The sequence below is a fragment of the Chinchilla lanigera genome, unplaced genomic scaffold (genome assembly GCF_000276665.1).
Source record: "Chinchilla lanigera isolate Chin_1 unplaced genomic scaffold, ChiLan1.0 scaffold00115, whole genome shotgun sequence".
Lineage (NCBI taxonomy): Eukaryota > Metazoa > Chordata > Mammalia > Rodentia > Chinchillidae > Chinchilla > Chinchilla lanigera.
The window spans coordinates 3,072,072-3,083,007 of NW_004955516.1; the positions used below are offsets into that span (position 1 = coordinate 3,072,072).

General features: G+C 49.1%; 1 protein-coding gene across 2 annotated transcripts in view; it reads left to right on the forward strand.

Moving 5' to 3' along the window:
- Positions 1–9,669, forward strand: part of LOC102029321 (chromosome unknown open reading frame, human CXorf36) — a 40,629-nt gene extending 30,960 nt beyond the window's left edge. Inside the window, exons 3-5 of one of the 2 annotated variants that reach the window (XM_005408985.2) lie at positions 1,168–1,341; positions 4,708–4,996; positions 6,185–9,669. In XM_005408985.2, the coding sequence (XP_005409042.1) occupies positions 1,168–1,341; positions 4,708–4,996; positions 6,185–6,525 (804 nt within the window). In that variant the 3' untranslated portion in view covers positions 6,526–9,669. The remainder of the gene's footprint in view (positions 1–1,167; positions 1,342–4,707; positions 4,997–6,184) is intronic. The other variant, XM_013506933.1, reaches the window with a different exon arrangement.
- The last annotated feature ends 1,267 nt before the right edge of the window (positions 9,670–10,936 follow it).

The window sequence follows — 10,936 nt, forward strand, 5'->3', positions numbered from 1 at the left end:
AATTTTTAGACAAGGGCCTAAGGATCTGTGTTTTTACAGCACTCTGAAAACTTGGATCACCATTCCTATTTGGGACACACTGCCCATTCTTTTTGTTTGTTTGTTGTTTGGTTTTTTTCTGGTACCAGGAATCGAACTCATGACCTTGCGCTTGCCAGGCAGGCGCTGTGCCACTGAGCTAAATCCCCAGCCCCACACTGCCCATTCTAAAATCACTGATTTCCCCACACACACACACACACACTTTCTCTGTGTATTAAATCTCTCCCTGCCTCCTGGGGATTTGAGTACATAGCAAAGCTTGGGCTCCAATAAGCAGCATGATGTTTGTCAAGTTACTTCCCTTTCTGGGTCCTTATTCTCATCTAGAAAATTGAAGTGTTCTACTAGTAGCTCACTTGATAATACAGTCTACCATTTGCATTTGGCAGCATGGGGCCTGAAAATTAATTGTCACAATATCGTCCACAATGTTTTGAAGTCATTTTTCAATCAACCACTTTAAATTTCCAGGACAGTCCCCAAGGCAAGCGAGAAATAAAGGCTCCAGATCTCTGTGTGGTATCTAGATAACGCCTGGCAAAGGCCTAGCAGAGGGCCTGGGGCTGGGAACTTCTAGAAAGTGTTAGCTACCTCCTTCTCCCGACTGTGTCATGCCAAGCACATTTTCAAATAGTAATCCGTACAGCGGCTTCTGCATCTGCCCTGCACGTGCAGTTCCCTGCCGCCCTCGAGAATGTACCAGCGCTAGGACCGTGGGCAGCGGGCTACTGCCCATCGCAAGTGTTCAGCTCAAGCCTAGACTTTCTCGTCACACTTTGGTCCCTTAAATGCGCCATTTTCTACTCCTGCCCTCTGCTCTCCCCAAACACCTCACCCTCCACCCCACACTCAGCCCACCCCCACCCCTCACCCCCACACACGCTCAGCTGCCGGTAACCCGCTCCTTCCTTCCCTGCCCCACCCCCCAAAACGCACTGCTCAGTCCCCTGTCCCCGCCTCTCCCTCCCTTCCCTCCCCCCTCCTCCTGCTCAGTGCCCTCCCCCACCTCCCAGAGTCTCTCCGCACACCCAGCGGCTCTCTCTGCCCCAAGGTCTCCCCCGTCAGGAGAGCCTACTAGTGCTCAGTACCGATTCCCTCTCCGGGGTCTCTCCCACGTGCTCACAGGGCCTGCCCAGCCCCCTCCTGCGCTGCCCTTCACAGCGACTCCTGGACCGCGTGGTCCGGCGCTACGCTGAGGTGGCCGACGCCGGCAGCATCTTCATGGACCACTTCACCGACCGCGACAAGTTACGTCTGCTCTACACGCTGGCTGTCAACACGCACCCCATCCTCCTACAGGTACGGAGACCCTGCAAGCCCTTCAGGTTGAGGGCTCGTCGAGGATTCCCAGGGACGGGCCCTAGGTCCATCTCTGTTCCCCTCTTTACTGCGCACCTTGGGGCCACTGCTTGTGCTGGGACCTTATGGCACTTGGTATTTGTTGCTGTCTGCAATGTCAAAGCGCTATGGCTGCTGCAGAGGAAACAGGTGTGGGAGCAAAAGGCTGGGAGTGCCGTTAGGAAGGGACGGTAGCTACCCTTTCTGCTTTTTAAAAAATATTTTTATTAGTATACGTTTGCCGAGCATAATAAATACATTCATACTGGGGAACTGGTACTTTTGCATCTTAACCCTTTTTACTTCTCCTCCCCTCCCCCAAATTCCCTCCCATCTTTCCCATTCCCTTCCCATCTCCAGACTCTCTCCCTGTATTCTATCACCTATCTTTTATTTTGTTCCTTAAATTATGAATTATACTTTGAGTTTCTCATATAAGAAAAATCATGCAGAATTTAACCTTCTATGACTGAGTTATTTTGCTTAGCATCACGGTCTCAAGATGCATCCATCGTCCTGCAAATGATTCAAATTTATCCTTCTTTAAGGCTGACTAGCGCTTCACTGTGTATAAATATCACATTTTCTTTATCCATTCATCTGTTGATGAACATATAGGCTGCTTCCAAGGTTTTGCTCTCGTGAATTGTGCTGCTGTTGGCATGGATATGCATGTATCACTGTAATATGATGCCTTTCACTCTTGGGAAGATATTAGAAGGGGAATAGCTGGGTCAAATGGAATTTATGGCATCTCCATATTGATTTCTATCGTTGTTGTACCAGTATACAGTCCCACCAAGAATGTAGAAAGGTTCACCTTCACTCCTCGAGGTAGTAGAAGGGCTTTGTGAAGGAAGGCAACTTTGACCAGTGCCTCAAAGATCAGATTTTAGCAAGCTCAGGAGATGGGAAAGTAGCTGAAGAATGACACGCCCAAAGATGAGCCCTGCAGCTATGCTTGGAAAGGAGAAAAAAAATGGAAGTAACCTAAATGTCCATCAATAGGGGAATGGTCAAATGAATGAGTATTTGTGAAGGCCTGGTGATACAGGCATGGTGATCCTGTCTTCATGCAACTTCCACTCCACTGGCAGAGACAGATGTTTAACATGTAAACATCTGTGTAAGATGAGAGCCCAATTCCCCTGACCCCAAGGCTCAGGACACAGAGATCACATAATGGACACAAAGGAAACTATGAAGTAGGACGGATACACAGGAAACAGAAAATGGAGGTGAGAAAGGAGAGGGAGAAGGAGAAGAGACAGAAGGAGAGGGAAAAGGGTGCAGGTAGAGGAGAAAGGAGCCACCACAGAACATAAATACTGGCCCAAGGGATGACAGCTGAATGCATAACCAGTGACTGCTCTCCTTTATTGAGTACTGGCTGCGTGCCCGGTATTGTGTTGAGTGTCTGATACCATTATGTCAGTTAACACTCGCAATGGCCCCCTGGGAATATTATTGTCTCCTTTTCTAGAGGTTAAGTGGGGCTCAGAGATATGAAATGACTTGGCTAAAGTTGCTTAGACAATGTCATGGATGGAACCCAAACTCAGAACTGCCTGATGTCCGAGGCTGTGCTGTACATGCTATGTCCTGCCTGGTAACACTGGCACTTGCAGTACTAGCAGCAGAGAAGGAATTGCTCTTTGTCCTGCACTCACAGAAGTCTTTTTCTAGTTGTTCTAACTTTGGTTAACTGCAGCAGACCATGGCTACAGCTCCTGAGAGTCCTGGGCTAGGATCAGGGAGCTGGGATACTACATTCGGCATTTAACCCTGGGCTGCACCTACAAAGGGCATAGCTTAGAACTGTTGCACATCTGTTTATTTATTTATTCATTTATTTATTTTTGTGGTACTGAGGATTGGACCTGGGCCTTTCTCCTGAGCATCATCCCCAACACGTTTCATTGATTGATTGATTTTGAGACAGGGTTTTATCAAGTTGATAAATTGTCCCAGCTGTGCTTGAATTTGCACTCCTCCTGCCTCGGCCTCAAAGAGTGCTGGGATCACAGGCACGCACCACACGCTTAGCTAAGGCTGCACATTTAGACAGTGACAGCAGGCTGGGAACCTCCCTTCAAGGCACATAGCAAGAAAGGTTCCCCTCTGGTCAAGGGAAACTCAAAGATCAAGTGGGCATGGGTTATTCATAATAAGGGTCAAAATGGACAGAAGGCCACAGAAAATTATCAAAGACAGATGACTTTGCTTTGTTTTGCTTTTGCAGTGTTGGGGATGGAACCCAGGGCCTTTTTCATGCTAGGCAAGCACTTAAGAAGGAGAACAAGGGAAAGAGTGCCGGGTATTTACAGTTTGTGTTATTCTCCCCATAGTTGAAAGAAACACCATACTAGATACAACTGCTTTAATCAGTGGTCAAGAAAAGACCAGGCAGGATTCCCTACCCTCTTTTCTGTGTCACAAACTCACAAGTTTGGAGCTCTGACAAGGAGTCAGGCCGGGCTGTGCTTCCCTAGGCCAGCAGTGTTAGGCCTTCGGGAAGGTTCCAAACAGTTGAGAAGCCTCTGTGAATGTGTAGTGGCCCCAGCCAGACAGATTTGCCCAAGAGTGGCAGGAGAAAGATTTAGGCATTTAGAGCCTTAAGTTACCCGAGGGCCACCTTCATGATTTTTGTGCTATCTAAGAACCAAGAAACTGCACTGTTACTTTAATTTTTTTTTTTTTTTTTTTTTTTTTTTTTTTTTCCTTCCTGGTAGGTGACTGGAGTTCAGATTTTTTGAGACTGGAGGAAAGAGCTTGCTATACTACCAAAACTGGTCTCAAACTCCTGGGTTCGAGGGATCCTGCTGTCTCAGCCTCCACAGCAGCTGGGGCTACAGGCACATGCCACTGCACCCAGCTTGCGCTATTATTCCTTAAAAGTATTTTTCTTTCAATCAGTGATTATTTCCCTTAGCTTCTTCCTAAGCAGAGATAGCTGTGAAATCTCAAAGACTAGTCCTGTTTTTTTGAACTGTACAACGAAGCCTGGATATTATTGAAAGTCATAGCAGGTCCGTTAACATTTTCATACCCTTCATGAAAAAGTTGAAATACAATCCATTGCACCAAAATGAGAGCGGCCTCCTTCCTGAATCTTTCCACCGTCAATAACAAAATTGGGGAGTGGTATTACTATGTCCCAAGAAGTGTAAAAAAGAGGAAGAGACGCTTTCCCAGTGGTTTTTTTAAGCCAGGGAGATCTGTGAAGGCTGATTTTCCTGTGTGCTTTCCATGAGAAGGAGAGGGAGAGCTGTCTCCGTGAGATTTTTCTCACACATTTGTTAATGCCTGCTCCTTCCGGCTTGGCAGATCTTCCCCGGGGCAGAGGGCTGGCCACTGCCCAAGTACCTGGGCTCCTGTGGCAGACTCCTCATCACCACCAGCACCAGGCCACTGCAGGAATTCTATGGCGCACCTCCCGACCGGGCTGCTGACCTTGCCTACCAGCTCCTTGGTGTCCTGGAGTCCCTGAGGAGCAACGATTTGAACTATTTCTTCTACTTCACCCATGTTGATGCAGGCATGTTTGGCATCTTTAACAATGGGCATCTGTTCATCCGGGATGCCAGCGCTCTGGGTGTCATCGACAAGCAGGAAGGTACTCAGCATGGGCCTGGCTTAGCTGTCTCGGGGAATATCAGGGTGACAGCAGCTAAGGAGGGGTGACCTGGGGTCACACTCTCAGGTCTTTTCAGTCTCTTGATGTCACAGTGAGAGCAATCCAAGTTCAGGGAGTGTTAATGTCCTTTGAAATGTCCCTCACTCCCCCTCTGAATTTCTCCTCCAGCTCCAGCTCCAAAATGGAAGCGAATTTGTCCTTGTCCACAAGGGGCATTGTCCATAGTGGCTCATCCCCAACTGCACCCTCCCAAGGCAGTGCTTTTGTGTAATTGGGCCTGTGTGGCCCGGGAACCTGCCCCGGCCCTGCTCACACACGCACTTCCTGAGTCCATCTCCCGCTCAGAGCCTTTCTCATCAGATGCTTTTAGCCTTGATCTAAAACTTAAATATCTGGCTGATTCACCAGTACATTTTACAATCCATGTTGGCACATTTGCTTTTTCTAAAGTTTTCAAATTAAAAAACATGGAATTGAATGAGATGCATGAGTGAATCATGTTTCTCACTACACACAAAAGCTTGTCCAGCATTTAGAACCCTTTAAAGTCCCCATTTCTCATGGTGACCAAATTTTCTAAACTCAATAATAGCACAAAGGATTTGCGTTTTGATTTCTGATTTTGTTTATATAGAAAGTCCACAAAGACAGAGAACTTAAGCCACACTTACTCATTTCCTGATTTGCCTTTATTAAGAAGAATCAAGTAAGAAAAAACTCAGGCTGATTCCAGAATATTCAGGCTACATAAATCACTGAATATCACTTCCATACCCACTTGCTAAATGCATATTCTGGATTATCTGCTATTTTTCCTGATTTTACACTTTAAAAGGGCAAACAAAACCAGTCCTAATAATTTCCTGAGTTCCTTAATTTAGTAAAGATTGCAGAATAACAACATGAATGTGACTCCTGTAATTATATCCTGGCTTCTGGTAGGAATAAGTGGATTTTCCAAGTTCAGAGCTCAAGCTATTATAGCAGAGAGAGCTCTTTCCACGTTGTTGTCAGAAGGGACCATTGTGTCCTTGGACCTTTAATCTCCTGGTGACAGGGAAATGAGAGGAGACCAAACTACTACCCCCAGCAAGTCTAATTAGTGCTGCCTTCTCCCAAGGAGAGCAGGGTGTAGGGTATGTGATATTTTCCACTTTCTTTTTCCAGGCAGCCAAACAGCCACCAGGACCAGAGAGAACCAAGACATTTTTAGCTGCCTGGCTTCTGGCTGCCAGGCCCAGCTGCCCTCCTGTGACACCATCCCTGAGAAACACAGCCTGGTGTTGGTGTGTCAGCAGTTGCTGCCTCGACTTCTCCAGGGGAGGTTCCCCTCCCCAGTGCAAGAGGAGATAGACTCGGCCCTCGCCGACTGTGGGGCAAGCTCCCGCCCAGATCCAGAGGTCCTCCGGGCTGCCAGCCGACTGAAGGACATCTTGAGGCCCCTGAGAACCTGTGACCCGAGGTTTGCCTACCGCTACCCAGACTGCAAGTACAATGATAGGTTCTGAGGACCTGGAGCCCTAGCTGACCCGAGAGGACAATGCCCTTTACCCTTTCTCCTCCCCGCCCCCACCCGCCGGGTTGCTGCCAGTTTCAAAGCAGCAGTTCCGTTATAAACATTAGGAGACACATATTCATTTCTCAGGGACTGAGGAACGCTTGAACTAGGGAGGGAAATTGTGCGACATCACGTGATTGCCCCAATTGGCTGGAAAGGTCATGGCAGAGCCCAAGGTGGCCATCAGAAGATCCTGTGTGGACACTCATTGATGTCTTTGAGCCTCAGTTTCCCCTGTTTGCTACCAGACTCTCAATGCTGGTGAAAGAAGAGAGAGATGTCAGGAGCCTGGGACACATGCTGTGGCCCCCTGCGGACGTAGGAGACATCTCCGGGTGCAGGAAAGAGCCAGAGCTAAGAGAAGAGGAGTCAGCAGAGGCCAGGTTATTAGTCCGGGTCGTCGACTAAGTAGGTGTCAAGCCAGGAGTGCACAGGTGCGAATGTTCTTGGGGAAACGCCTGTGAGAAAGACAAAGAGCGGGCCAGCAAAGGCCCAGGGACTGCCACGTCATGCTGCGGTCTGACCCCATGGAAGGAGAGGAAGCCAGGGAAGAGAGGTTGCCAGGGTGTCTTCAAAGCAAAACCAGCCAGCAGAGGAGTCCTTTTAGTGTCCCAGTTGTACTCAGTAGGTGGCGGGAACAGGCCTTGAGAAACGTGGCCTCACAAAGACACATTTCAGAGCCTAGCCCCTGGGACACAGGCGGTTCTGCTCTCTGAGTGGCAGGACATCTCACGGTAGCCACGGCCAGGGACCAGGGCTCAGCTCTGTCCACACCATGTGCTGCGATGCACAACTCCTTAGAGTCTTTGAGAATTTTCATTCAAATTTGCCCTCACAGGTCAGTGTAAACCTGTTTTCTCAAAGTCAGCTAACAGAACATATTCTACGCAACACTTAGTTTGCTTTATATCTTTTAAATTAAATATTTGGTCACATGGGCTGTAGACCTCCACGTACGCTCTTATCAGCTCTGTGAGCGGCGGGGGGGCTCTTCTCGGTGTTTGCCCAGCCTCCCTGCCGACCCTCTACCCCCAGGGACCTTTCAGTCCACCTCCTCTTTTCTACCTCTGAATCAGCACCTTTAAGGTCAGAACTCCTGGCTTAGTGGGCCTCACTATGCAGATGGGGACACTGAGACCAAGGGAGAAAGAACGATTCGCTGGGATAGTCCAAGAACTCCCACTACCACCCCCTGCTCTTCTTTTCTTCTCCATCAGCCTCTGACTGTCACCCTCTGCTATCCAGTTCTGGTTTCTCACTCACATTTAAAGATGGACCCCCACAAGGTCCTATTTTGTGGCGTACCGGGTCGCCTTTGGGTTTGCCCTTTGATTGCTCCAGACACTGCTCCGTGACAGACCAAGCTTGTGGACTACAGGCTTCTGCTCCCTGCCGGTCATTGAAATGGCTGCCTCCTGGATTGGTCTGGAGGTTGAAGTCTGACCGTCCTTCTCATCTGCATGGTCGCAGTCCCTCCTCCCTCTGGCCTCAGTGCAGTGTGGCCTCCATCCTTCCAGCTGGCCACAGCCTCCAGACCATGCGGACCCCACAGAGATCCCCCAGTGTGCGAACCAGGCCCCAGTGCATCTCTGTAGGTCCAGTTCTTCCCTTGCAGGGTGCTTCCGTATGATGAGTGATGGGGTCCCTGGGGCCCTTTCGTGGGGCTTGAGCTAACCCTCTTGTAATGCCTCCCCTATGTCTGCCGCCTGCATAGGCCACCAGCCCGCACCTCCCGACCCTGAGACTCGGAGGTTTGTTCTTTCAAAATCGTCGTGTAACCTGGAGCTGCTGAATCTAGACAGGAAACACAGCTCCAGGCCCCTCCTGAAGCGGAACAAAGAGATCTTATGCCCTGCTTGAGAGAGTTCTGGGAGAAAGCGAAGAATAAAACCACCCAAGCAACCCCCGGGGGGCTGCTGGGAGATTTGTTTTTAGTATAAATTGTAACCAAACTCTGTATTTGTGCAGCTGTGTTCACATCCGCAGTGCAGGCCAAGAATTAAGGAAGGGCAGACAGATGTCAGGCAGGGCCCAGATAGGCTTCGAAATGGCCTAGAAGTGCTTTCCCAGCTGGTGGCTTTTCATGGGATCTGGAGGTCGCAGAGTCCTTCCCATACGCTTTCACGGCAGAGCAGATGTGTTGCTCTTGTCAACATGGCTGAAGATCACAGGCCCCACTGAGGCACTGTCTTCAGGGGACATTCTCCCCAAGCCCTGCCATCTGCTGACCGTCTCTGCTACTCCCTCCGTGTGGTGGACCCAGAACAGATCTGTCCAGGTCCCTCTTTAAGTAACAGTTTTCTCCCCAGCATGGGGATGTGGTCCGAGGGCAGCTTCAGCCCCTTCAGCCTCTGCCTCAGCCATTCTGTGGCTTGGCTCAAGGTCACACCCTTCCTAGCACATATCTATATCCAGAGACTGGGTTTGGCCAGGGGCTGTTTGGCTCACCAAGCTACAACTCTGACGGGCAGTTCTCCTTCCAGAAATTCCCAGTGAGCTGATCAGGACTCTGCCGGGCCTGTGTCACAGTCTCATTTTCACCGGCCCGTCCTATTTCCTCTGCATTCTTACAGGTGTTGTGAGAAGGGTTACAGATCCCTCTTAAACATCCTGTACCCTGTAGTGAGCTGAATGGTGAACCCCCCACCAGAAAAGACATATGTCCAGATCCTAGTCCCCAGAACCTACCTGTAATGATTACCTGACAAGGGAGAAGATGTGACTAACTGAAGGATTATAAAAGAAGGAGTTTGTCTCGGGTAGAACAGGTAGACCTTGAATACCATCTCAGGTGTCCTTACAAGAGAGAAGCAGAGGGAGTTTGAAGACAGAAGAAGAGTGACATAAAAATGGAGGCCAAGGTTGGGGTGATTTGGCCACAAGCCAGGGAACCCAGGCAGCCACCAGAAGCTGGGAGAGGCAAGGGACGGAGTCTCCTCCAAAGCCCCCAGAAGAGTGTGGCCCTGAATGTAGTACATCCTCTGTCCTTCCAGCTGGATTTCACAACACTTTGATTTCAGCCCGGTGAAACTAACTTCAGATTTCTGGACCCCAAGACCTGTGGGAAAATAAACTTCTATTGTTCTGAGCCACACACTTTGTAGTAATTTGTTATCGCACTCACAAGAAACTGATACACACCCCAATACCATCTTAGTATCTGCTTCCAGAGAACCCAACCTGCAACACTTCTCAACTCCTGCACTGACAAGTTTCCATGTGTCATTGAAGACCCTGGCTGGGTCCTCTCCTGATCCTGTTCTGCTTAACAGGCCAGCCCCCAGAGATCACTTTCTGAATCTTTTCTCTGAACTCCCGGGCCACAGGTCTGTATCCCATTTGAAGCTAATCCCAGTGGTAACCCAGAAAGTTATGTCTTACCCTCCCATCCACTTAGAAGCTTCTCAGATGTGACACTTTGTGTCCCTATAGCAACACAGAGCCGGACACAAAGCAGATGCTAGGAAAATGTTCTTGCTAAGGACGATAACTGTGTTCTTCAGCCCTTTTCACTTACGCTGCTCATACACCATACTGGGCACGTGTGGGAAGGACAGAGCCACTTCCCCAGAAATAACGCCTGCCTGGCACCAGCCAGGAGACAGGTGAGTCAACACAACACTCCAGTGACTTCAGCCAGAATGAAATTATTGTCATGTGCTCTCAGTCCCCTAGAATTTGATTGGAGGTATTAAAGTATTTTTCTTTTGTGTTTTTTTTTTCCAGTACAGCACTGGGGATTGAACCCATGGGCACTCTACCCCTAAGCTATATCCCCAACCTTTTTAAAAAATTTTTTTATTTTGAAACATGGTCCTGCTAAGTTGTCCAACCTGGCCTCAAACTTGCAATCCTGCCTCAGCCGTCCAAATAGCTGAGACTATAGGCATGTGCCACTAAGCCTGGCTTTTCTTTCTTTCTTTCTCTCTTTCTTTTCTTTCTATGTCACTGTCTCTCTCTGTCTCTCTCTGTGTCTCTGTCTCTCTCTCCACTGAGGATTGAATCCAGAGCCCTTGCACGGAGATGCACCCCCAGCCCTCTTTATTTACTAGTTTGTGACAGGGTGTCACTAAGTTGTGGTCCTCCTGCCTCAGCCTCCCAGAGTGTACACGATTTTTCTGAGTTATATCAGCCACTGCCTTTTAGCCTGAAGGACTAACTAGATGACCTGTGGGGCCCAGAGCAACCGACAGTGTAAGTCGCCTACTCAAAATTATTAAGACTCACATAAAGCTAAATACCCCTCTGCAGCTGCATAGGTTGCAGCCCACACAGCCAGCACTTGATGCTGAGTGGTCTTGGTATTTCTGAGGTCTCATTTGGCCTCCATGCCCAACGGGAGCACATGTGAGAGCAGGGGT